At 47.6% G+C, this 27,974-nt stretch overlaps 1 protein-coding gene across 1 annotated transcript in view; it reads right to left on the reverse strand.

Moving 5' to 3' along the window:
• Positions 1-530: 530 nt before the first annotated feature.
• XRN2 (5'-3' exoribonuclease 2) overlaps positions 531-27,974 on the reverse strand; it is a 65,303-nt gene continuing 37,859 nt past the window's right edge. The window contains exons 21-30 of the mRNA XM_032461743.1: positions 26,509-26,592; positions 25,623-25,720; positions 24,922-25,001; positions 23,614-23,670; positions 16,575-16,643; positions 16,350-16,481; positions 14,413-14,540; positions 7,977-8,040; positions 3,298-3,436; positions 531-1,083 (exon numbers count right to left, since the gene is read on the reverse strand). Coding sequence (XP_032317634.1) covers positions 1,018-1,083; positions 3,298-3,436; positions 7,977-8,040; positions 14,413-14,540; positions 16,350-16,481; positions 16,575-16,643; positions 23,614-23,670; positions 24,922-25,001; positions 25,623-25,720; positions 26,509-26,592 — 917 coding nt within the window. The 3' untranslated portion in view covers positions 531-1,017. The remainder of the gene's footprint in view (positions 1,084-3,297; positions 3,437-7,976; positions 8,041-14,412; positions 14,541-16,349; positions 16,482-16,574; positions 16,644-23,613; positions 23,671-24,921; positions 25,002-25,622; positions 25,721-26,508; positions 26,593-27,974) is intronic.

The raw sequence follows: 27,974 nt of genomic DNA on the forward strand, positions 1-27,974 counted from the left end.
CTGGCTCCAGGTCCGCAGGCATTTGACGCTTCTACGCGCCGCGCAGTGATCGCACGTAGGTCCGGTTTCCCGCGTCACGGTACAAAGGCGCCGCATTATGATGAGTGCATTCACCACGGTGTACATCTCACCCCGCAGCTCGTCCACTTCGTACCTGGGAAGTCTGCACCTCAGTCTCCCCCAGGAACTCATTCACCCAATCCCCGAACTTTCCAACTTAAAGATTTAAACCAAGTCCTTTAAGCTGCAGCACAAGTCCGCATGGAACCTATGAAGTGTGAACGATTCGCCCTCACAGAGACCGCACAGCTGGCCAGAGCAGCCGCGGACACACACGCTAACACACGGGCTGGCTGGGCCGCCCTGCTGCCCACGGCCTCTCAAAGGCTACTTCTGCACTGCTTTCTCTTGACATCTAATTGTAGAAATGAACTGTTTTCTGAAATACCCATTTAAAGAAACCATATGCTTGGCCAAGATTTTCAAAGTTGAAATACTGTAAAACAACAACAACAAAAGAGACTGGAATGTTTTGTTTTTGTTTTGTCTTTTTTTTACTAAAGTCCAGAAATTTCCATATGACAAGTACGTTAATGAAATGTTCCCAAAGAAATACTGAACAATATACACTCTAGTTGGCTGAGGGTTCCAGCTCAAGAGTTCATACCTAATTCCTGTGCATTAAAAATCAGCATGGCTCTTAGATGATCTAGAATACACTGTGTTCTGAAATCCACAGCTGGTTTGATTTTTAGCCATAATGAAAAACCAGTATTCCTGTTCCACCAAATGTGTTTTACAAGCAATAATAAATTCAGATCCACTGCATTATGCAACACACACCTTTGGAAAGCAACATAAAACAGTGAGATCGGATCAGTAGAAATATACACAGTTAAAAGAAATACACAAAGTACTGTAGTTTTATTAAAAACTACTACTTGAGAAAGAAATCTTTCCACAAATAGCATAAAATTGTAGAACTGATGAAAGAATTTGGGAAAGCTTTACAAAACCCTAATTCCAACTGTATCTTCCTGAGGGCGGTGGCAAAGGGTATTTCCTTCCTTCTCTGGGATATCCCTGGGGGAAAAAAAAAGAAAAACAAAATAAATGAAGAGTTTAGTTTCTGGATTAACACCCCTGCAAAGAAATCAATCTCACTTCTCCATGGAAAGACACACCATCAAAAAGGTGGCTGTGTCTTAAAAGTACAGCACATGCGGGCTTCCACAAACAGGTGCTTTGGTCTGCAGCTTCACAGGAAGCTGGCTGCAAAGGTGGACATTAGCATAAATGCCACCACTGACTACTGACCAAACAAGCCTCAACAAGTGCTTAAGAAGTTCCTTAAAATGCACACAAACGAAGGACAGTCAGGTGTTCTGTGCAGGCCTCCCTCCTCCCCACCCCCCACAGCAATTCAAGCCGCACTGCGGTGTGAGGCGCCCGCACCACCTCCAGAAAGTCCTCGCGCTTAACCAAGGCAGGCGCCTGCTGCTGCAGCTGAGGCCTAATGAGCTATTAACTACAGGAATTTTTTTGTTTGTTAAGCTACAAGTAATAGAGCGTACCACGTCAGCTCATTACATCATCAATTACCAGCAACATACTTCCTCATATGCTTGCAAATCCCATTTCTGTACAGCCTACAGACAAGACGTGCCGCCTCCCCCATCACCATGCCCCTCAGGCCTCCGGGATTCTGACGTGGACCCGTCCCCCTGCTGTCACCCAGGGCACTTCACTGGTTTACAGTACAGGATGAGGATGTGCAGACCCTCAAGGCCACAGGATGTAGGCTAAGGCTTTGTTTAGCCATATAAACTCCACTAAAAATGTAGTGAAGTCATAATTTCGTTTTTAACAATGAACTTTTATAATTTAATACTGCTTCAAAATTGCGATTTAATTAAAAATCTCAGCAGAAGCATGTACTTCCAAAAAGTCTTAAAAGAATTATAAATGTACCAACTGGTTTATGTCTTTAAGTGAAGAATTTTACCTCCTGTAGGGGCTCTGCTGCTAAAGGGAAGGTCTCCCCTAAAGGAGGCAGGAGAGGCGATGAAGCAGGGGCAGGGGTCACAGACGTCCCAGCTCTGCCGCCAAACAGCAAGAGGTTTAAGGTTTTAACTCCTGACTTGGAAGCCGAGCTGACCGCACGGCCCGCTCTGCAGGGCTTCCTGCAGCTGTGGCACGCCTCCCTGTCAGTAGTGTGCATTTTCTAGGTTGCCGAGTGCCACCTGTACCATAAACGGTCTCAGCCTACTGGCTCTGATGACACCAGTGTTAGCGATTCTGGGCCGTCAGTATTCATAGTAATAGTCTATGAACTGATTCTAAAGAACTATAATAAAATTTTCTCAAAAGACAAGATGATTATTTTCTTGTAAAGTGAACTGAGACTTCTATGAACACACCAAAAATGTGTGAAAAAAAAAAGACTTTTCTTAGCTGTCAGAGCAAAGGGACACACGGCAAGACCCTGGGCCGGAAGAGTAACGAACGCCCGTGGCCCCGCAGGCGGCGCCAGGCGAACAGCTCGAAGAGCGGGGCAGGTGGCCGCAGGTGCCGGCCCGCCGACACCACGCACCCTGCGCCCCAGTGCCCGGGCCCCGCCCTCTGGCAAGGATCTGATGAGACAGCATGTGAATACTGGCCAGGTTGCAAATGGCCAGGCAAACAGTCCACAGTCTTAAACGCTGCTAAAACTGGATGCTAGAAAGAGAAGGAAATGAGCTCACATGAACTGCCTCTGCCCAGGAGCTTCCGTGCTCACTCAGGTAGACACAGCTGTTTAAGTCTAGTAAAAACAGCAAAAAATGTGTATGGAAAAATCATGTAGGAGATTTCTGTCCATGAAGAGAGAGAGCAAACGAATGAAGACAGAAAACTTCTAGGAGGAATAAGGAGCTGAAAAGGTGTGATGTTACTTTCAGTTTCTAGAAAATTACCATTTATTTTGGGAGATCTAGTTTCTATTAAAACAAAAAGCGATTTCCTTAAAGGATAAGCAATGCGTTTTGGTGAGGGCCCGTGTTTAGCACACTAAGTGTCAGACTGCTGTGAGCAAAGGGGCTTCTGGTCTCAAAATTCTTCAGCATCCTCAAGGTAGAACGTATTTAGCGGGCAGATACTCACCAGGTATACACATTTTTAACGAGGGATCCAAGTTCCGCCAACCTATTCTACCAACACCTTATCGAGCTGTTTCAATTGAAATATTAAAAAAAAAAGAGTCCCAAGAGGCATGGCAAAGGGAGCAGCAAGCTTCTGCCCACACCCGCGCTGCGTCACCTGTCTCCCCCCGCGATCGTCGCGTCGGGGTGGGTACCCGCCCGGCCCCGCGAGCATCTGGTACTGGCTTGGCTGGAAGGCTGCGTTTTGGGTCTGGAGCATACGGTTCCACGGCAGCAGAGGTTCAGCCCCAACACCTCTGTGGAAAAGCATAACGTCTGCATTAAAAGCCACGTGCATCACACAGTCCAAGCCTAGAAACTGGCGGGTATCCTCCCCAAACTCTAGACGACCCAGTCTGCCTGCAGCTGTCGTGTGCGACGCGCAGCACCAGAGTGGGCTTTATGTCGCTCGTACCTAGTGTGGTTTAAGGTGTTTCATGAAGTATCAGACTATTTAAAAGGGTGTTTAAACCCACTTGAATCAGAAAGGTCTGACTAAAAAAAATATTCTGTTCGCCTTCAACTGTAAAATTTCCTTTTTTAGTCACTTAAAGATTCGGACCCAAGATCACGAAGCTGGCAACCTGTGAGATGCTATCCGAAGAGTAAACATGTACAAGACAGGAGAATGAGGCTTTATTTCTAAAAAAGTCCAGGCTCGTTCTTGGAGTCTATTCTTTCTAGTTAATTGCAGGTTGCAAATGAATTCTTACTGCTGAGTATTTTGAATCCAGGGTAGGGGACTTGGCTGTTTTTTCCCATCCATTATTCTGCTCAATATGTCAGAAGGTCTGATCGGGAGGAAACCTTTTCAAGTTCTATTGATGCAGCTTTCAATTGACCACGGTGACCTAGCAACACGAGCACTAATTGGCCTGGGCTGACTGGCACTGGGTGTGCAGCTTACACGGGAACACACATTCAACAGCCATTGTAACCCAGTGTGCCGGCCCAGGTTACTAGTCAAAAGAAATGTTTTAATTGTCTTCAAGTGCCTATTTTAACTTTGCAGATACAAAGCAACAGGTATGATGTTATCAAATCATAACAATTTAAAACTGTCACGTAAATAATCCAGCAAAGATCTACCCTCTAAAGGCAATCACCGCGCAAGACATTCTTGGCACATCTTCCTCAACTTCCACCTTACAGAACAGTCACTACACGGAATAAGCAGGAGCAGAACCCTCCAGTATGTTTTAACATTAGAAGCTTTGGAGCCATTACTGATACTGGGAGGAACTACAATAGAACTTTAAATGGGCTGAAGCTCTGACCAGCTGGGAGCAGCTACAACCACGTTGGCACATGGATCTCCCTTCCCAGGCCTCGGGGGGGGGGCCCAAAGCCGGGCTCACCGGTCAGTGCGCTCTCCTCACAGCCATTCAAGCCCGAGTCCACCCTCTCTACCCTCCCCTCTCCTCCCTTCAAGCGGAGCTTCCCTTTTTTTTTAAACACCAAAGATCATTACTTTGTGTGATGCGCCAAGAACAGCTCTCTGAAGGACTCTAGAAAGGCCAGTGCTATTCTTCATGGTTAGTGGTGAAACCACAGTCCTAATAATACAATTTGCTGTATAATAAATATAAGTGAAATAAAATGAAATGAAAAATCTGTATCTCAGAAAGAATATGCATATATTCAGGGCTGTCAGTTAGCTTTTGCATTCACTGATACAAAGGTATTTTAGCAAGACTGCCTCATCTGTTTAGCAAGAGCAGCTCCACACAGAGAGAGCGGCGTCGTCTGCCTGGCCTCCGCAGGACTGCGGGCTCAAGGTTTACGCTGTGACCAAGGAGGTGCATCGAAACCGGGCCATTAAGGCAAGAGCCACTGCCAGACAGAAGTGCAGCCCACACACTGGATTAAATGTGATCTATTCTTCTTTTTGGTTTTACAACGATAAAACTCACTTGAGTTTCAGGAAAATCTGCTGGTATGGATAAAATACATTATAAATGCAATTTTAAGTGATTTTGTTCTAAAAATAAGTTAGGAAAAAAGCCACAGTTTAAAAGCACAAAGTTCTCCTTTTTGTTTGCAAATACTTACAAGCTGAAATTTGCCCTGGAAAATAAACTCTAAATCTGGGATGGAAGCACGGAGAATGACACGTTTTAAATGGACTGGGGCAACTTACCTGAGGCGATTGGCATTGGGAACAACAACGATAGTCTTAAGTTTCTAAGCTAGTGTTTTGGAAAGCAGCTGGCAACGCGCCATAACTACGTGCTACCCTCTGGGGTATTTCTCATTTACAAGTACGGCAAATCAGCTTTTAAAACTCTTCTGTGACTAACTGAGCTTAGCACCTGTACAATGAAAATGGAACAGCCACCTTGGATCTGGCCGGCAAAAAGCCTCCTCCGCCTCCGCTGGCAAGAAGGAGACAGAGGCGGGGGCAGGTGCGGCCCCGCCCAGCACCCACACCGTGGTTGCTGGGTGTCGCTGTGGGGAGGTGGGGGGGGGGCAGGGTGTTCCCCGTGTATTGTGAAGTGAAATGAATTTATGAATTATAAATTTTATCTCAAAGTAGGAAATAACTCAAGAAACAATGTAGTTTTTTTAAAAAGGTACAAAGTTTTCTTCTCCAACAGGGGTCTCAACCAAAAGCTCAGAAGAGTGCAGTGGAAAAGCACTGAACTAATAACAATGCTCAGTAAACTGGTCCTAGCAAGAACTCTGCCCACCAGCCGCGACATCTCAGCCAAGTCAAGGTGACTCCGGGCCTCTATCTCCCCCCGCGCCTCGTGAGGCCAGCGGCGAGGGTGCTGCCCGCGCGGCGGGGCCGCGCGAGGGGCTTCCTGTGCGCGCTGAGCGGCCAGCGGTGCAGGAGGTGGAGGCTGTGCTCAAGTGCTGTTTTCTTTACGAATAAACAGTGTATTTCTTAAAGGACCACAACTTAAGACGTAAGAAAGATTCTATTTTGCTCACATTTAACTTTCGCATTATGGTGTGATTTCAGTTTCCGAGTAAAATTAAACCAAAAATGTCCCCCAAACTTGTCCCTAATCTGTTGGGCTCAGAGTTGGTCAGGAAGACAGTATGTGGGCTGGGACAAAGACAAAGGGTGTCAGGACACACAGTGGTGACCGTAGGAAACCTGTTCTGTGTAGAGCTCTGGGACTGAGGAAGGTGCCTGGGGCCGGGGGCGGGGAGGGGCTCCTCCCGCCTCCTGACAAGTCCGGAGGTTTTACATAATATGACTCTGGTGTCAGTTGTCCCAAGGAGTTTTGCTCCAGGGAACAGTTCCTTGGTAAAGAATGCTACGGAAGAAAGACCTCAGATTAACTGCCGCACTTTTGTGGGCCTCAGTCTCCCCATCTGTAGAAACACCAACATCGACTTCACAGGGCTGCGAGGGAAATCAGGGAACTCGCGTTTCTAAAAGCATGTTAGCCCAGGGCTGGCACTTCAGAAGCAGATGGTAAGTATCAGTGATTAAAAATAATATGGGGGAAAAAGCAAGCAACAAAGTGGGGAAACCAAATTTTAAAATCAAACGACAAACGTAATGCAGAAAATTATTTAAAGTGAGATTAGTTTGAATGTGATAATATGTAATTTAGGAAAAATTTACCCCTTATGGATTTAATTTGTTTGAAAATGGTGCTACTCTGAAGATGCTGAAATAGTATATACTGTGCGCTTTAAGCACTCACACTGAAAACAAAACGTAAATACAGGCGGTATCAGTTTTTAAATCAAAATGCAGCTTGCACCAAATAGCTGGTACTATTAATAAACAACCGAATAACAATTTCCTTTATCTTCTTGGAAAAAATAATGAAATCAAGTTTTGGAGTCGCTAAAGAAAGAATTTTCTTAAAGGGCAAACAGGCTATAACCCTGTTCAAAGAACAACACTTAACTCATTTCAGATGTGAACAGATCAGACCGCTAAAATGCAAGGAGAGAACAGAACAGAACAGAACTGGGAGGGCAGAGAGGGAAGCCTTACTATGACGGGGCTTAAATTCATTTCAGCATTTACTGATGCTGGCAAAACCAGCATGAAACGATGGACTTTAAAGCTGCCCTTAAAAAATTATTCCTCAGATGTTAATATAATTATTCGTGGCACGCCTAGCTGTCATGTCGCGCAGAAACCACCTGACTCCAGAGTGCACAACTTATCAATGGAAGAACACATGTCAAACATCCCTCCTTATTAAACCATGTCACATTCCTTCCAGTCCGCCGGCCTTATTAGACTGCAGATCCCATAATCCTCTCCTGAGACCCTTCTGCGTTTAATTCAGTTCAGCCTTAAGTAGTTAAAGAAACTGTTTTCAGTGGCAACTAATAACCACTGCCCTGCAGTGACACTGCACCACAATAGGCCTGTCGGCCCTGAAAAAGCTGCACCAAAGAAGCTGATTAGGACTTCAAGAGGTCTGCAGCGAGAATCAATGGCTGGTCTGTACCGACGCTGTGTCGCCGGCGCAGAGATGATAGAAGTGGAACACCATTAGTTATGCCTCATTAAGCTGCACAGAACTTCTTAAAAGAAATTTGTTTAGCCTGACCAAAACCTAATACAATTTTAAGCTCTCTGTGTTGCATTTTTCAGGGCACCTCAAAAGCTTCAATAAAATAAAGGCCAAGAACCAAGAAAAGTAGGGAAGCGTATGCACACGCGTCCTACTGCAACGTGCGAACAAGCTATTTCCCTAAAGGACACGCACATGAGACCCCACCCGGGGGGAGAAGGCGTGCTTCAAACCACCGAGGACGCCCAAAGCTCAAAGGCTGATGTGAAAAAGCATTCGAAGGTCGTGTTTGCTTCCATGTTACCTGTCAAATCTTTGCTGCTGGAAAAGTGGAGGAGGGCCCCGCCAGGAATCCGGGGGCCTCATATCTGGAAGGCAAACAGGAAAGGGTTAAACAGGAGATTTTTTTTTTTTTGACAAGTAATCACTATTCAGCTACCCACATATCTTATAATGAAAAATTCTTGAAAAAAATGGAGACAGGCTATAAACTAAATAACTAGCATAACTACGTAAACTGGAAATGTCAAAAGACACGGAACCAACAGAGTCAGCACATTTGATTGTTACACTACTTTTCCTTTGCTGAATGAACAGTTTTAGAAGCCATGGTCATTAAACTTACACATTTCTCTCCCCCTTGCTGTGTGTGTGTATGTAAAGGTACATTTTTTTTATATTTATATTTTGAATGCCGTACAAAAGGGATTTCAGTTTTATTCATAAATACAAACTGAATGAAAAGTAACTTTAATAGAAATCCTAACATTTGCCCCAAACATGCCCACTGTACGAGAGCCCTGACTTGCCTGGCTCTGCGAACAGGAAGCAGACAGCTCTCTCTCCAGCACAGGCCAGGAGACATGTTCATAAAGGGACCGCCCACTTCCCTATTGTTTTCTGACAGTCAAACCTCTTCCCCTAACACAGAGCTAAGCTGGCAACATCCAATTGCAAGGAAGAGGCTGCTGGCCCTCTGTGTAAACGGTGTGATGGGTCAGCAGGCTGATGTCAAACAACCGCCATTCTGGTCCCCAGTCCCAGTCACCTCGGCCACCCTCCAGCAGGGTCTGAGTGTGACCTAATTAAAACAGCTGTTCCAGGAGTTGTCTAATGAGGTCTCCGTGTAAGGACAGGAACCTCCTCCAGACTCCCGAGACCCAAGGACAACAGGCTTACCATAATGTATTCAGGCTCACATTTTAATGGAAACACAAACTAGAAACATGCTTTTCGAAATTACTTTCTTAAAGGAAAGAAGAAATGAAAGCTTATCTCTGGTTAGGAACCCAAAAATGCTATCTGGGTTTCCTTGAAGAATAGAAAAAGGGAAGGAAAGCAGCACCGTGCTCTAAACCCCTGCGAAGGAGACTGGATGAGTAAGGCCCACGGCGCCGACAGCGCGCGCAGCAGGGAGCACTGGGCTCCTCCGCTCTGGGCTTTCTCCACCTCGCCCCGGCCGCGGTGCCGGCCCGCACGAAGGCCCCTCTGTGGGCAAACCACCCCTGGGGAGCTGCCGCCAAGAGCCGCCACCCGCAGCCACGACCTCCAGGTCCCTGGCCAGGGCGAGCGGGAAGCCCTCACCACCGTCACTTCTGAGCTGGGAGAAGGCGGCATCCTGGCCGACCTGGATGAGGCCCCGTTTCTCTCTTAACAACCAGACGGGTGGTGCTCAAGCCGAGAGCAACGCTGAGGAGGCCTCACAGACGTGGTCACCGCACGCTCGAAGCCTGGACGGAAGCCACCTGACCCCCAGGAAGCGGGGCCAGGGGCCCCAGCCCAGGCCCAGAGTAACTTCTGAACCACTATGCAGACGTACACTGTCAGAAGGCACAATTAGAAGAGAGAAAAACCAGAAACTCTTACAAGACAGAATCATCTCGCCTGTGCGGTTTCCTTCTATGGGAAAACTCAAGACACACTTACTGCGACACATCGTGATTGTCCCTGAGTTCCGGGAAAGCAGTCTACTGAAAGCAAACCCAGCACTTGGGCCACTTTTTCTGATCACTGCTTGGCTGAATTTGTAGGCCATAACTACTCAGATGGTGTACAGAAGTTAGGTTAGTGAAAATCGGTTAAAATGTTTCCAGAAGCATTGCATTTTCATGTCTTATATATACAAAATTAACTAACGTAACAGAAGTCACAAAAGAAACACAGTGACTTTCATGCAGATCCCTGCCTCGCTCTACGCGTTCCTGTCCCAGAAGCATGGCGGTCCCCTGGGAACGTGCCCCTTTTTACCATGAAGACTTAACGCCACGATTCTGGTTGCACAGTGCCCCTACATACGATACCCTCACGGGACACACACTCCCTCCATGGTACTAATAAAAGCATCCATGGTACTAATAAAAGGATCCCTAAGAAATGTTAAAACTGAAGGAAGATTTTAAAAAAAAAAACACATTTACATTAAGAAAAGTCCTCAGAAATGTTTATCCTAGTGTTTTATAAAAAATGAAGGCAGGGAAAAAGCAGGTACCTTTCCTCCCAGAACCGTGTCAGTGGAGGGCAAGCCCTCACCACCCAGAATACATGTTCGTCAGGCCTCAATGGGCCACATGTTAGGCTGAGCACAACAGAGCTTCTAAGTGGAACTGGAAAGTAAAGCTCACCAAGTACAAACGGTTCTTGTTTGGAGGGGGCGCTTCTCAGTAGTCTAACCACACACCTGTAAGTGCCCAGACGGCGGCCAAAGTCCCCCCGTCAAGTCCCATATGCCTGGGGCTTCCCGCCCTGTTTCGCTTTTACTATTTCTCACCTTCAGGACAATTTTCTCTTTCACATAAGCTTGGCACAAGCAAAAACTATAGTTTTTTCGTTTAAAACCTAAGCAAATTTGCTAAGACTTAAAAAAAAAAAAAAAAAAAAAAACCTCTGTCACACATTTAAATATCTCTTGCTTTCAATCCAAAAAAGAAAAAATAAAAAGGATCAAAGACAAGCTTCAAGGCTGCCTCTAAGCAAATCTCTTCATGTGGCTCTGAGCAATATATATGGCCCTTAAGTGTTCGTAAAGCAGGAATACTTCCTGGCTGAGAAGCAATGAAGTGGAATGTAAAACAAACTCATCCTCCTCCGTTTGTGCGGCTCTAGCAGGAGCTCCGTCTGAGAGGGAGGAAAAACTCTGAGGCGGTGAACTGCGCTTCAGACAGGTACCAGCCAGGGAGACAAGCGACAGCGACTTTCTCCCTTTGGTCTTGAACGGCGTATCCCGTTCCTCACGCTCTGAGGCCACAGGCACCCAGCCTTCGCCCACAGCTCCTCGAGCCACAGCTTCCCTCTTCAGCGCGGCCGTCACAGGAGCCCCCGCGCCCCTGACCGCACCGGTCAGCGATCCCTTCCCACACGCGGCTCCCCGACAGGCTTACCGACTGGAGCGCGGCGAGACGGCCCCGCTCCCCGCGCTGCACACGCGGCCGCACCACTCACGCCGAGCGCTCGGCGCCGCGTCCCCGCGCCCGGACCGCCGCCATCGGCCCAAAACGGACACGTCACAGCCAAGCCCGAGAGCGACAGAGAGGAGTGCCTGCGGCAGACACTGGACAGAGCTGGCAGTGTCACCAAGGCTCTGCTTGGGCCTAACTCTGCACCACGTGAGGAGCAGCTGTGACACTGAAACTAAAAGGCTGCCGAAACGGTTCAGAGCTCAACTTTACCAAAACAGTGTCTAACCAAATGTTAAAGTTCAAAATTCTACGAAGAGGGACGCGGACCTTCTCTCCCTGGGCGCTTGCGCAGTACTGCCCGCGCGCTAGGCACCGCTCCGGCGTTCCTGGGAGGCGGGCGCGCTCCGCGCCGTGAGAGACGAGCGCGCGGGGGCGCCGGCAGAAGCCGCCCGAGGCCGCAGGGCCACCGGGGGCGCCGTGCTCTCAGCCCCCACGCTCTCGGCGGCTCCAGGGCGCATGCTGCCGGCTGACGTGGCTCCAGGTCATTTCATGTCGGGAGGGCCAGAGGAGAGCCGTCTCCGAAGCTCAGGGTCTCAAGAAGGCAGGCCTAGGGCCTGCAAACTACCTTCAGTATTTTCAAAGTTCAGAATTCACATTATTACACACATCTAATCAAGACAGCATGCTTATTAACACATGCACTTTGGTAGTAAGCGTCTTGACAAACAGATTTGTGGGGAGAAAATAAGAAAAGGTCTTGGGTACAACATTTAGCACTCAAAAATACATATAAATATACACGTTAAGTGTGAGGGATCAGATACAATTAGAACAGGACAGAGAGAGATGAATGAATATGATGGATGGATGGCTGGGTGGGTAAGGTGGGTAAGGTGGGTAAGGTGGGTGGGTGGGTGGGTAAGGATGGGTGGATGGGTGGGTGGATGGATGGGTATGGTGGGTGGATGGGTGGGTGGATGGACAGACGGACTGGCCAGCAGACAGGCAGGGATGAGTTCTGCCTGCATAAACATGAAATCTAGAGGTCACAAGAGACCATGAAATAAAAATGTCAGAAAAATCCTAATGACAGTAAACTTAAAGAAAAGAAAAACCAAACCTTACATTGAGCTGTATGTAGAGAGTACTGGGAAAACAGAACCATGAGCTTCCTTTCCTGGCACTTGGCAGCATCTGTCCGTGCTAATCACACAGCTGTGCCCAGCGTGCTCCCCGCAGTGACCACTCCAGATTAGAGACTGCAAATTCCGCTAAAGGCCTCCTTCGCCCCCCAGTGCCCACAGTGCACCCAAGAGCCTCATCCCAAGTCTTCTCTCGCCCTCACTTTGCACGTTCAACTGTCAAGTAGCCCTTACCAGGGAACAGGAAGGTAGGAAACACTCCTCACTTGTTTTCTGAGGTCAGAGCGTGTGAAGAAAGTTATAAACTGATCTCTTGTAACACACAGATGAAAAAAACCCCATAATATTCTGACACATAGAAGGTAGCGACATCCAAAAAGCGACATCCACAAAGAATCAGGCTTATTCCAGCAATGCCAGCTCGGTCTAACAGTCAAGAATCAGCCTGTGTAATTCACCATGTAACAGAATGCGAAAAAAAAACTACCATCCCAAGAAATGGAGGAAAAGCATTTGATAAAATTCAACACCCACTAGAAACAAGGAACAGAAGGAAACCCCCTCAGTCTAATAAAGGCTATTTATGAACAAAAGCACTACAGCAAATACCACATTCAACGGCGAAGCAGGACAAGTTTTCCCCTTAAGACTGGGACTGAAACAAAGATGCCCCACCACCACTGACACCCAGTCACACCAGGGTCCCAGCCAGTGCAATCAAGCAAAAAGACCAAAAGGCACTAAGATTAGACAGTGAATAAAACTGTCACTATTTGCAGAAGACATGACTGAGCAGAGAAAAAGTCTGAAAGAACATACAAACTTACAGAATAAATGAATTTTAGCGAGGTTGCTGGATACAAAGTCGATGTTCAGAAGTCAGCTCTTTATACAGAAGCAAGCAACCAGAGAAGGACATTCACAAGATATTCCTTACAAAAACATCAAAGTACATCGAGTATCTAGGAGTGTTTCTGTCCTCCGTGTTTTACTGGGGTGATTTTAGGACCTACAGAAAAGCTACGAGAAGAGCACGAGGAACCCCCACACGCCCTTCACCCCCACTCCCCGGACGCCGGCGTAAACCTCTGCTCTTCATGTGACCCTAAAGGGAAAAGGCAAGGCGGCAAGAGGAAAAGACATTTCCAGTACAAAAACTCTCACACCCAGAGCATAAAAGAACTCCTACGGAGCAGAAAGAAAAAGACCATCCCGCAGAAAAACAGACGAGAGACTCAAGCAGGCACGTCACCAAGAAGGGCTCCCAGGAGGGCAAGAAGCATGAGGAACGATGCTCTACTACGTCACCAGGGGAGGCTAGCTCAACGGCACGTTTTTTAAGTTTTAATTTTTATAAACTATTTGGAACATTCAGAAAAAAATTTAAATGATCTGACGCGTAGATTTAACAAATGTTAGCGTCTTGCCACACTGTCTCTGCCCGCCATGCTGAGGCTGTCTGGCTGAATGGAGAAGCAAAGGCTTCACGAAGAAAGTGGCTTTGAGAACCTGGCACATGACTTATACCTTCTTAAAAATGAGCACAGCCACGGAGCTCAAAAATAACATCAAATGGGAATGCAATTTGACATTAATGCAAAATCTGTGAAGCCTAACATTCAACTATTTCCTCCCATTTCCGCTGCAATCCAAACACTATGTAATTATTTTCATGGTCAACATTTCTGATCCACTTCTGTCCACAAAACAAGCTATAAGGGGCCAGGGAAAGGCCAAGGTCTTCACAGAACCCCAAGGTAAAGGCGCATTTCTACCCAAGGCAATGCCTGTCGTCCTGCCAGGTAGTTAACGAGACACAATCTGGATGAAGAAAGGGATACTGCTGTTTTTCAAGTAATTAAGTGGTTCCGGTTCCGGATCTGCTGCACCTGACCTAACCGCTCCACTGCTGGCGTTAACCGACCATCAGCAGCGTGCCCTGCATACCTGCATACGGCCGCTCAGTAGACTTACAAATGAAAACAAGAAATCCAGCGCACAGTATTCAATTAGCTACAAACAGATAAGATACAAAATACCTGAAAGATTCTGCATGGAGTATTCTCTTCGAGTTCTTCTAAACGTTGTAAGCCCACTATCTCTGCACTGACACAATAAATCTTTTCAGCCATGAAGACCAGAAACCACCCTTCGTTGCCGTACTTCATTCAGCATGTAAAATAACCAACGAATGCAAACTTACTTGACATCAGTTTGGGGATCTGGGCTTGTCCTCTCAGCAGCGGCCGGTACAAGCTCCCCTGGTAGGTTGCAGGTGGTGGGGCAGCATTGTTGTAAACGCCGGCTCCCGAGCCTCTCGGCATGACATGGCTACGAAAGGACCCGGACCAGAAAAAAAATTATTTCCAGATATGTCCATCACGCCGAGGACGACATCGCGCCCCCGTCTCACCCACACAGCGGATTAAGACAACGCAAACCTGAACGACTGGTAATGAACCAGGCTCACAACACTGCCTGATGACGGCGACAGCAGCGCTCACCTGTCACACCAAGACTCTTAGTGGACAAGCATGTCAGTATTTATCAATTACTTTATGCAGAAAGTAATTTGAGGCCATCTTTTTTTTTTGCATTGTATTTAGTTTTGTCCTCAAAGAGCCGCACTGCTGCTGTCACTATATCGCTGCCCTTTGAACAAGGTGGGTCTGAACGGTGCAGGTCCACTCACATGTGGATTTCCCCAACAGTAAGTACCAGAGCACTGCACAGCCCATGGGGCGGAGAGCGGGCTCTAAGTCACACACAGATTTTCAACTGCTCGGGGGTCAGTGCCCCTGACCTGCAGCTGTCAAGGGGCAACTGTATATGCTACTATTCTTCATCTTACGGTTTTCAATTGATGACGTTGAACCTCCCCCCGGTGTCTTTCACAGCCTCTCTACGTGTGGCACGCACCCCCGCGGAGCACTTGCATGCTCCGGTGCCTCGCACTGTACCACGCCTGTCCACTCGCTCAGCACCAGCAGCACACACGTGGGCCCTAACGATGCTCCTCTAAGATCACTTTCTCAGGATAAATTCCGAGTAGGAACCCGGATCAAAAAAAGTTCAGAGTACCTTCAGAACTTAAAACGCTAGAGATATTTCTATGTTGCTTTCCAAAATGGCTGAAATAATGCAAAAAATCTTAAGAATATTTTAGATTTGCCTTTCTTTTGCTATTAAGAATGTAGACTTCCAAACAAAGCAGCACAGTGACAGCAAGCACTCACACAGTGTTTAGGAAGCAGAGCGCCCCATGACAGCTCCGCAAGGCAGGTGTCACTGTCATTCCCATCTCACACACAGGAGATGGAGACACAGAGCGGCTCCGTAACTTGTACAGAGACACCAAGTGGTGGACAGAGCGTCTGAATCCAGACAGTTAGGATGCAAAGCCCGTGGCCTTCACCACCATGCCACACTGTCCCCTACGAGTCACTGTGGAAAGGACATGCCAACGGTGGTGAAGCCCCACTCTGAATCTCAGGGTTTCCCTGTGAGTCGGAAGTATATGAGTTCCCGTCGTCGGTTCGTGAACAGGAGCTCACCAGCATTCACCCGCACACGCGGCCCTTCTTAGCCTAGCTCTCCCTGTCACTGTTTCAAAGTCCCTCTCTGTCACAGACAGCTGTCCCTACCACCAGGAAGAGGACAGTCTGACAGCAACAAGGGCAGAGGGCAGAATCAGAAATTCACACAAGAGGAAATAAAAATGGCCAGGAGACATAACAAGAGACTTGATCCCACTCACAGGCAAAGAACTGCAAACTCAAGCGCCGGGGAGGCCACCACCCAGGAGCAGTGGCTCTGGGCACTGAGGCCCTGGGCCACGCGGCCCCACGGGGACTAGGCTGGAGTTTGCTGAGGGCAGAGGGAAGGTTCTGTTCTTCTGAAATAACTGTCAGAGAGACAGTGAGATCTCTTAGGAGAAAATGATGGAAATCTCAAGCAACACAACCAAAGTAGCAGGAGGGAATTTTTTAAAATGAAGGAAGAAAAAGTATCAAAGTCATTAACATGTCTGCAAAGTGGCTGTGTTTAATGGTCTCAAATGCCCGTGGCCTAAATGCTGGCTGATGCTCTGTGGAAGACCCAGGAAAAGCACAGCACACACAGACAGGACCTCCCACTCACCCCAAAGTCCTGAAGGCCGCGGGGTCCAGGTGGACGGGCCGCCGGTCCCGGCTGAAGCCCAGCTGGGGCTTCCACTGCCGTCCGTTGCTGGATTTCTCCCAGTCGCTGGGTTTCAACACCGGTGCAGGTTTTCTAACCATTTGAAAACATAGTATTTTGTTATAGGGAAGAGCATTATTCACAGAAAACCAGCCCAGAAAGTATATTTTATAACTGCGTTGTTACCTTGCTCCCGGAAGCATTACGGCCTTAAAAACGTAATCTTCAGCGAACTGTGGGTCTTTAAAATTAATACTAGAAGAAAACAACACAGGATTAAGTGATGTCACTGGATTGGCCCTGCTTAATTATTATCTAAAGGTACTTCTGATCTTCAAACAGAATAACTAAAATTTAAAATCTTCTCTAAAAATTATTTTGTCAGTAGATTTTGCCAAATGGCCAAATGGCTAAAATCTTCCCCACCAAACTGGTGCTAATTTCTAGGACAGTCCTCGGGTAACTTTCTGGGGAAGAGCCGTGTTCTAGCTAATTGTGGGTGATCACAGAGAAATAACAGACACTGCCTGCCCAACGCTTGAGAAATTCCAGTATGATGTCAGAGACAGGTCGAAGAGGTTTACAGCAACAAGAAAGAAGAAACACCTTTCCTTTTGTTTGGCTCCTGGCAAACACTCTCCTCCTAGCATCTTAGGGAAGATCAGCTCTTGTTCTAAGAAGGATGCAAAGACCAATAGAAGTATTTGCAAAATCAGAAACACCACCACAAAGAAGCCACAGGGGGAGGAAACAAAACCTCCCGTGTTAGAAGCCTGCTCTGCTAATGTGTGCTTCTTCGACAATGTTAAGAGTCATAATCTGAAAGCTACGTGAAGGCTGTACATTCAGACTCTTACAAGCTGGGTCAAACCACCTTGCTGGGCGTGTGTGTGTGCTGGTGACACAGCCGTGCCCCTTCCAGGGCCCTGGATATGCGCCTGGTTTATACTTAAGGCTGCTCACAGCTTCAGTGCTCACAATGTTGAAAACTGTAAAACCTAAGAGTATGAACACTACGAATAGTAGTGGACTGGTTAAAGAAACCATGGTTCTTTCTAAAAATGGCATCCTCTATGAATATTTTTTTTAAATGTAGCAATGAAATACGTAATGACATGGGGAAAATACACACACTGCAGACCGGACACATACTCATCATAAGGTTATTCGTACAATCAACCGTTTCCTCCTCTGTGCTTTTTTCATATTTTCCAAAATTCTTCTGAAGATTACAAATTACAGTTGCAATCAGTTAAAAAAGCTTTTACCGAACTAGTCGACATTTTAGATAGCTAACTTTTTTCTCTTCAAATACTGACACTGTAAATAATTAAGGGCCCACCTGTTACAGACAATTTTCACTGCCGTAGGATTTAACTGCATCTTTGGGTACTTGGTAAAAGAACACAGAAATAGTTTCATTTACAATAAAGATGCCATGAGCTCAGGACAGCTGACCGACACTTCATTCACTCAGTCTGCTCCTCCTGGGAGGCCCTCCCCATCGGCAACTGTCTTCAGCTCAGAAGCTCGCCACTAGAGGCGGCTTCAGGCAGGGCCAGGCAAGACTGGCAGGCCGGAGGGTTTAAGAGGGCGGTAGGGGACGTCTCAGTGTGCGGGTTTGTTAGGACTTTGCAGGTACAAAGTAAAGACAGAAAACCGGCAGTAAAGCAAGACTTGCAACAAAAGGATCTCAAAGCAGCTCTCCTGGTGTCAGCAGAGCTTTTCTGCAGTTTACCTAACAACTTTCCAGAGTGCCCGCTGCACACGTGGCCTCACGGTGGGACTGGAGGGCACAGACACTGACCAGGCCTCAAGCCTGCCACCCCTTCTAACTGGGAAAAGAAACAGCAAATGTCTACTAACAGTGCAGCAGGGAGGAAAGTGGAAAAGACAGCCACGGGCGCAGGCAAGACGCTCACTCAAGGTGTGCACACGCCTCCCAAGTGTGGGCTACACGCACGTGGGGGACGGAGGGGGGGTCCTTCACGTGGGACCGACAGGCTGTGGCTGAAGGTGGGACAGGATTGGCTGCAGGCTGACAGAGGAAATAGATGGAACAAAGACATGGAGGGGGGCCCACGCCAAGGAGCAGCTCTGTTTAATGGGAGCGGCCTTCCCAACGGGGCTCTGGGAGAGACGGAACAAGCCCCACGAACAGGGTCTGAGTGACTGCTCTCTCGGTTCTCCCAGGGGAGACACGTCACCAGCACCACTCTAAAGGCACAGGACCCAGACCGATTCATGCAACAAATGCTTTAAGTTCTCGAGACTTAATTGTCAGGTGGGACCCCAGGGGAGAAGCGACGGCTTGGAATGAAGACGGACGTGAACAGAAGCGGGCGGTCAGACGGCGGGCTGAGCTGGAGCACGCCGTGTGGGGCTCTGCGGCCCACGAGCGGGGGGGGGGGGGGGGGAGCCACTGCAGGCTGCGGTGAGGGAGGGACACGGGATGCGGGTCAAGTCACCATTCAGAAAGAGCCACCCGGCCACCCAGTGTGAGAGAGAAGGGCGTGATGTCGCGTCTGGGCAGGGAGCGCGGGGCAAGCAGAGGGGAAGGCAGGGCTGGAGATGGAAGCAAGGCCATATTCGGGGCAGGGCTTGAGGTCATGCCCAGGAAGAGGTGAGTCTAAGAAATGAAGGAGCCAGCCAGGTAACTGGCTCCCGGGAAGGAGAGAGAGTCCCAGGTTATGGGACAATCTCTCCTGAGGGACAATGTTACAACAAGAGGTCTAATAAGACAGCTGAGACTAATGTTTGGGAAAGCAAATTCATTTACTCATCAAATACGTGCAGTTTATTGTGTGCCAACTATTCCTCAATAAAACTGCTTTAAAAATTCCATTACTCACGCTGCTGCTCGGAAAGGGAAAAAGTTTCCAAGCCAACAGGGAAGCCACCTCCAGGGTCCTCCCCTCCGAGACCCGTGCTCTGCAGAGTGGCCTGCATGCGCCACACAGGGCAGCCGGCAGGAGGCATGAAGGGGTCTCAGAAAAGAAGTCTGGGGGTCCCTGCAGAAGGGACACAACTTCTGATCTGAAAGATTAAGATTTTCCCTTGGATCTTTGAGAACAATCTGAAGACTTACTCTCTCCTAAAAAGAGTTACTAAGCTTCCGCTGATTGAGACATTTTAGTATTTCAGTTTGTTCCCCAAAATACATACTAAGAACTATGATGCTTTCAGAAATTAAAGAGCTAAAACACAACTCTGCTGTACTGCCCCCCTGGGGTTAACATCAGCCACAACCTAGACCCCCTGCAAGTCAAACAGACTCAGGCAGGAATCCGCAGACAAAGCCCCAAAGGGTAACGGGTAACTTTATTTGGATCCAAACTTTCAAAGTTCCTGTGGTTTTTTCAGGTTGATGTAATTCCAATTCTTTCAGAAAGAGCATCAAAAATAACAGAAATAATCTTATTATGCTAAAATATGCAAGTAACGATGAAAGCGATAAAGGGGAGAATACAGGTTGCACTTTGACCATCTTCCACGACCAGAAGCACAAGGCATTACTCGGGGAGAGTTCTGCAGGGGAGGGAAGCAGGGACACCGAGGCAGTGAGAAGCAGCCGGAGGGAGGAGATGAGGTAACAGCGGCCTCTGGGCAGGCTGAGGTCGAGACCTGAGTGTGGGGTCACACTGTGTCTCCTAGCTCGGTTAAACAGGAGTATTTCTGCCACTTCCAGGTGGAACAGCGCCCACGCACCCAGCTAAGCTTCCAGCTCCCAGCCCAGCTCCCACATGGGTGTACAATGGGTCCCTTCCTTGGTGGGTAACTGCCCTATTATTTTAATCACTTAACTGTCTTCATAAACACACGAAGGACAAAATAAATAAAAAACTTAAACCAAAGCCTAGCTGGAAGGAAGGAATCTGAACAGCGCTTCTGTGTCACAAGCAGCACTTTAAACACCAGCCCTAAGAAGAAAACACCACGGCTAAGTTGCCACAGAAAAGGACGAGAAGGCGTAACACCCTGCCCACTCCCACTCGCTCTCAGAATTCTCCTCAGAAAGGCTGCTTTAAGGACTAGCACCGTTGGAGTGTGCTAGCAGAAAACTCCAAATAACAAGGTTCATTTTCACTCTGTGTTTCCCTGACACGTTCCATAACTGACGCCACTAAGCAGTGTCCCGGTGCACGCTGCTCCTGCAGGGGAAACGTCATGGTTCATACACCTGACATTTTAGGGCACTTACAGAGTTCACAGGACCTAAGATGCCTTTTCTGACGCCCCGCCAGGAGAGGCTACCCGGCCCCGCGCCCTGGGAATTCAGCACTGCAGGCAGCGAAGGTGCCCCCTCCCGAGCGCCCTCCACCCACGTCTGGTGCTTCCCAGCGCGCGGTGCTTCTTCAGGCCTGGGACTCCAAGTATCTGCTGGGAGTTGTAGGGACACTGCAGTAATGGTTACACTAAAAAAACCCATCTTCACGTACATTCACATTTAAAAAAAGTCCCCTTGAAGAGACAGAACATCCTATCCCGTGCCTGCTCCATCCACAAGTGAACACAGAAAGTGAGAAACAGCCTTTGAAGAAGGAAGTTTGGGCTCCTGGGAGACTTCGGCAAACACGTGTTCTAACACTACCAACAACCAAGCTTTGACCTGGGCTTAGAAGGATGCCAGGTGCCAGGAGAGAAAAAGAGGACCCTGAGAATGCTGCTCATTAAAGTGACACCCATGAAGGTTATCTAAATGACAGGCTGCCTTCAGAAGAGCAGACAAGCAGCGGAGGGCAGGCGGCGAAGGGCAGAGCCCTCCCAGCAGCGGGAGGACGGCACAGAGATGGGCACTCAGGAGGCACCACCTGGAGAGAGAGGAGGCGGCGCCCCGGAGCGGTGGGGACTCAGGCACAGCCCTGGGCTCTGCCAAACTACAGCAGGAACCAAGGTCCAGGAGGGGCGGCAGTGTTTACGGGGAAGACAACAGATTCAGTGGGAAAGAAGGCGGGAGGAAAAAAACCAGCTGGGAGGGCACTACAGCAACCCAGGAGAAGAACGCGCAGAGCAGGCTCCGTGGGAGAAGCCAGAGACTCAAAATGATTTAAGAAAAAACTACTGCAGAGCAACGGTGCAGACACACAGAGCAGCGCGAAGTGAGAACCGAGCTCCTCCATCCGGGCACCCGGGGAGCAGGCGGCCCGGGGGCAGGACCATGAAGCAGGTGCGGACACCGGTCTGAGCCGAGACAAGCAGGGTGTGCATCCACTCGCGCAGATGAGCAGAAAACTGCGCTGCTGCACCAGGAAGACAACTTTTTTATAATTTTAAACCATGTACAGGTTTTATAGAATTAAAGTTCACAAAGAATTATTCTAAAAATACTATGCCTAGGCAATTTGCCACGGTGGAGGACGAGCAGGACGAGGAGAACCAAGGGAAACAGCGCAGCTCTCATCAAAGGTAAACCACTGCGTGCTGAATCACTGACAGAGTCACTATTAAAAAAATCCCAGGTCACAGCTGGCTGTGTTCTTCACGGGTCCTTCCGTGAACTTAAGACACTTCAATAACCTCTAAAATACACTTTCTCAACGCTGCAGGCAAGACCTAAGGCAACGAGAAGGACACACCTGAAGCCAGCGTGAGGACACAGCTCCTCGATCTGGACTGTGACCTGGACGACACAGAGAGGGGACGGGAAAGGCCAGGAGTCCAGAAAGAGGGACACCACTGGCGCCAACGGCGACAATTCCAGACCTTTGTCTGTAAAGCAAAAACGACACTGGGGTACACAACAAGCCTGGAAACAAACACACGCCACGAACCACAGTGAACTGGGTCCTGGTCTCAACAACACCCCTCCGAGAAAACACTGAGAACTACCTCACAAGGTTAAGAATTAACTTTACTCTTTCACGAATCTCTAGGAAATCAACTCAATTAAGTCAATCTTATCACGAAGTTATTTTCAACATACACCTGAATATAGACCTGGATCTGAGATCTGCTTTATAAATTTAATTATCTTGTGAAAACACTAGACACTGGATGATACCAAAGGCCCCTGCAGGCTCCGAAACCACCACCACCACACAAACAAACCTCCAGGACCCCTCAGCTTCGCAGCTCTTCCCCTGGGCAAGTCTCCACACTAATTAGAAAGTTAAGTAGAACTGACTGTTTCTAGAGGGCTGGGAAGGAAGGCCCCTGGAAATAAGGAAGAAACTGCATAGCACGGGCAGACACGGGGCAACCCAGAGAGCACCGGCGGGGAGAACGGGCCCCCAGGGCCTAACGCACAGAGTCCTCGCGGCTGCCCGGGCCAGCCTGTGTGCCGTGGGCAGAGCCGGGCTGAGGGTCCGCAACTCCGCCCTGAACAAAAGCCCGAAGACAAAGAGCCAGGACAATTACGTGTAAAGATAAACAGAAACTGGGTAAAGGTGAATAAAAGCAACTCCTCTGGGAAGCGTTCCATATTCACAACAGTTTTCCTTAAGTAAAAGCCTAATTGCTATTTAAACCCATTAACGGCGGGAAAAGAGACACGCTTCTACTTCACAGTAAGAAATCCAAGACTCGCTGCGAGTGGGAAATGGCACGACTGCGTGGGACGAGCATTCACGAGCAGCTTCCAGTCCTTGAATCAGCACAGCATTTGCCCTGCTTCTGTCTAGAGACTGAAGAAAACGAACACAAACCTGCCACCGGGGTCAGTAACTACACACAACAATCACACAGATGAGTGGTGCGTCTGCTGATTTTTTACATTCTAAACATTTTACATACTCAGCAGAAAATGCTGTCACCACTGAAGAAATGAACTATAAATTTTCCAGACAGTAGATATCAGTCCTTATAATAATTGTTGACAAAAAATTCCCAGATTCATTCCATTTCATCTTAATCAAAATCCAGGATACAGAAGTTTTGTTTCCAAACTCCATAGGGCCACGACTGTAATGTAATTAAAATGGTCACAAGCGGCATGGGTCTCTGCGCCCCCACGGCGAACCCCCTCCCTAATCCAGGAAGAATCAGAGGTTGTCAGGGGAAACTGGAAAGCAGAGAAGCAGGCTTGTTAAATCAGGAGCCTTAACAATATACATAATTTAAAGTCAAGAGTCTCTGCTCTGAGGTCTGCAACACGGGGACTCGCCGATCTCAAAGCGCTGGTGGGATAACAGCCACAACCTCCCTGAGAACCGGAGGTCCTTTCTGAGCTCACGTGCAAGTTCACAGCTGCGTCCTGGGCGGCTGCCGTGCATCTCGGGACACTCACCTGACCGCGGTGTTCTGTGTCAGGTCCCGTAACAAGGGAACCGGAGAGCAAACCACCCTGAAGAGAAACAAGACAAGAGCCGCCTCTTTGTCAGCTGCTCCTTCTGGGCAAGCGGCAGCCAGACGCTGCTGCTCGTTAGGCTTTGAGGAAGGAAATCGTTAAAGTGCACCAGCAAAAAGCAATATAATCCCACATATCTTTAAAAAAGGACCCTGTCTTCCTCGTTTGTAATCTCACTAACAGAAAACAATTAATGGGCAAAGGGTTTATATCAGAATCTGTACAGGAATACCTACAAAACAAAAGGGGGGAGGGGACAGAGAACTGAATAGAAGAACAGAGCAGCTATTTCATAAATGAGGAAAACCAAATAGTTAAGTAATACACCACATGGCATTCCATTTCATCAGTAATCAGAGAAATGCAACTGTCAACAGGACAAGATAACCAGAGTCCGCCACATGGGCAAAAATTAAGGTCCTGACAGTCCCAAGGGTTGCAAGACCCCAGAGCAACAATCTCTCCCAAAAACTGGCAGCACTGAAATTATAAACCAGTGTAACCACTCTGGAAAACCAGCAGATCTACTCCTGGACCTACACCCTTGAGCCGCAGCTCTCCAACTCTGATCTCAGAACCCCTCTTATGCACTTAACAACTGAGGACCCCAAGAGCTTCTGCTTGTGTTGGTTGCAACTATCATTATTTACCTATTAAAAATTAAAACTAAGTAATTTTAAAAATACTTTAATTTAACAGTAACAGTGATAAACCTATTATTAAAAATCTAGTAAGACAACCTTAGTAATAAACTTAATATTAATTTAAAGAACTTTTAAATGAAAAACAACTACATTTTACAAAGCAAAACAAAAAAGACTATCATTACTTTAAATTTCTTCAATGTATAGCTTAGTATCTGTCTTAATATTAATATTAATAGCTGGATTCTGTTATCCACTTCTGAGTTGACCTCTTGCGTTATCAAACTACATTTAGCCTCTGGAAAACCAGCACACACTCGAGAGGAAGAGTGAGAAAGGCAAACAGCATCGTAACACCCTGGTCCTATTAGGAACAGTCTTGACCTCGTGGGTCTCCTCAACGGGTAGTGACAGGGCTACTATGCTGAGGAGCTGAGCCCCGAGCCCAAGTCTTCTTGAGTCCGGGGGTTTCTGTTACTGTTGCTTTGTTTTCTCACTGCTTTCTCATTATTACTAGAAAAAGAAACATTCAGGCAACAAAGCAAAAATGCTGACAACTAAACATCTTCCCAGCTGCCCCAACTACACACAGATGAATGCTTACTGATCTGGAAGAATGGCTTCTTCATCCAAAGAAAACCTTCCTTGAATCCCATGACAGAGTTCAGGCGGTACATCCACCGACTGTGGAAAAACACATTCCTGATCATACACCCCAAAAAATGGAAGGCGGGGACTCAGACGCACACCTGCACACCAGTGCTCACAGCAGCAGTGCTCTTAATAACCAAAAGGTGGAAACAATTCAAGTGCCCACCAACAGATGAGTGCATGAAAAAAATGCAGTGTATGCACACAATGGAATCTTACTCAGCCATGAAGGGAAGGAAATTTTGACCCGAGATGGCTGAACCCTGAAAAATTACACTAAGTGAAGAGAGCCAGACACAGGAGGACAAATGCTGACAATGCGATTCACGTGAGGGATCAAGTCACGCAAATTCACCGTCAGAAAGTGGCAGAGAAGTCACCGGGGCTGGGGAGGGCGAGTGGAGAGGTGCCATTTAATACTGGTTACTGGGTACAGAGCCTCCAACTGGGAGGACAAAAAGGTTCAGGAGATGGACTGAGGTGATGGCCACACATCATTGTGAATGGTCTTAATGCTACAGAATTAAACACTTAAAAATGGTTAAAATGGTAAATTCTGTTTACATTTTACCAAAATGTAAAAAGTGTACCCTGATGAAGTAACCCAACAAATACACCACGTGAACACGCTTCCTGACGGCGCGGCGGCCGCACCTGCGTGGAGCCCGCCCGGTACAGCTCCGAGATGAAGTCGTGCAGCGGGTGCTGCCGGCCCACGAACAGCACATCGCCGCCCAGGCTGTTTCTCCTGGCTGGGGGAGGGAGAGAGGGGCATCAGACGGCTGTACTTGCAAAAGCAGTAAAAGGCATCCAAATTTTATAAACTTAATTATAAAGTTTATGAAAAATAAATTAACAGCAAGAGGCCTAAATATGTGACACGGCTCTGTAGGGAAAAAACTAGCAAAAAGGCTTCACAGATCAATGACAGTCAGGAAAGGATCACTAAAAGCCGTCTGAGCACAGGGCTGCACGGGGAGGCCCACGCTTCCTTCCCTCTGCGGAGCTCAGCGTCTCACTGCAAGACACACATAAACGCTCCCTGCGGAGACACAGATCGTGTCGCCTGAGCACAAAAACTATCCTAAGGATGGTTGACAGAGGAATTATTTCTATAGGTCTATTACACTGGTAGTCAACAAATTTTCCAAGAGCCCACCCTGCAATTTCTCAACATTTTGAGTATCAGAATTAACGACAAAATCCCACTTTTGTGAAAAATAACATGAGCAAGCACTCTCGTGTCACAATCTTCAAGCAAAGTTACTGGTACTGAGCCGGGGTTGGGGGCGGGTGAAGGGAAAAAGGGAGATGGAGGAAGTCAAGCACCTGTCAGTTTAAGATTTTCATTTAGTGATGATTCAATTTATGGATAATAAATTTTAAAAAACAAATTCAGCTTTTGTTACAAAGAAGTAAAACCAATGATTTATGCCCCCTTCTATAAAAAATTTGACAAATGGAAAAAGTCAGATTTTAGAAGGAAACGTGAAGTGTGTAGGACGCAGACTCAGCGGCAACCAGGTGAGTGCAGCCTTACCCTCTTCGGGAGTGAGGTCCGGGTACACCTCCTCCAGGGCGGCCCGCAGTCTCCGCTCGTCCACGAATGGCAGCAGTGCGACACCTGGGGAGACCAACGCACACCAACCCCGCCGCTGTTAGGTCGCCTAATTTCCAGCTGGTCCAAGCAAACAGTTCTAGTAGGATGCTCCTGCTAATATAAACACTTTGGAACTGAGCTCTAATTTTTAGCCAAAATTCAAATGTAAAAGAAAAAATTCCAAATTTTCCATCCTTAAAATGGCTCATATAGGAAACCATGTTTGAGCTTAACTCTGCAATAATAAAAATTCTAAATTAAATGAACAAGAGGCCACCTAGACACAGTCTCTTTCTCAGCCTCACTTACTGGGCGCCCGCGGGCAAGTGGCCAACCTCCCAAGGGCTTAGGTCTGACCATTCATCCTTCTAGGACCTTGGTGTCTTCATGTTGAGATCATTCAACAGGAATACTCGTAAGTGCTGTTCAACTAGATTATTCGAAATGTCTATTCCAGCTCTAAAACCACATAGCACTGTTTCCATGTTGAAACCTGAAGACCACCTTTTACACACAAACAGTGGAGACCTGTTTGCTTAAATAACTTTGGGGAGGGTAGGAGAGATGCTCATTTTCAGGCTGAAAGCTGTCGTCCGGCACGTGCTGGACTTAAGGTCACCGTTCTACCTGGACCCACGTGCACCACCACCAAGGAAGTGCGTCAGCAGCACGGTTACCTCCGACCAAGAAACGCAGGAAGTTACAAAGCGCGTCAAGTTCTGCTGTTACAGTAGAAACAGCATTTTGGCCAAATAAAAACTTCAACATAAACAGCAAAGAGAAATGCCAAATAGAGCTAAATAATTTTGAAACTACTGCCACTCAAAACTGCTGTGTTTGTGATGACTCCCTTTAAAGTGATGAGAAATGAAAGGTTTCCAAAGTTGTTTATTATTTAGCTCCCATATTTTCAAAGTTAGGAAACGTGTGCCATTGTACTACCTAGTACGGAGAATATATATGTATTTTCTCACGTTAAAAAGAAACTAAGTTCTAGCGGGAATCTTATAGGGTCTAAAACATGATTTCAAGGTTGTTTACATCTATCCTGAGTCAGGCTATTTCAATCACCGGTAAGCACTCAGATGGAAAAACCCAGAAAGCTGTTCAAGTTTAATTAGTCACACACCTAAGAAAAGTTGTATCATGAAAAACAGCAACATTATGTAGCTTTGTCTTCTACCTACTAGATTTAGGACCTAAAATAATCAGAAGGGCCTTCCTACAATGCCAGCGCCAGAAGCCAACTCCACGCAGGAAGCAACCTGCAGGCCAATGACAACCACCTGGTCCTCCTGGCAACACACGCGCCGCCCTGGCCAGGACAGCCGAGTGCCCGCACCAGCTGTGACCCCGGCGGCCCTGGCAGCGTTGGAGGACGAGCCAACAGCACCCACACCCTCCCG

The sequence above is a fragment of the Camelus ferus genome, chromosome 19 (assembly GCF_009834535.1).
Source record: "Camelus ferus isolate YT-003-E chromosome 19, BCGSAC_Cfer_1.0, whole genome shotgun sequence".
Taxonomy (NCBI): Eukaryota; Metazoa; Chordata; class Mammalia; order Artiodactyla; family Camelidae; genus Camelus; species Camelus ferus.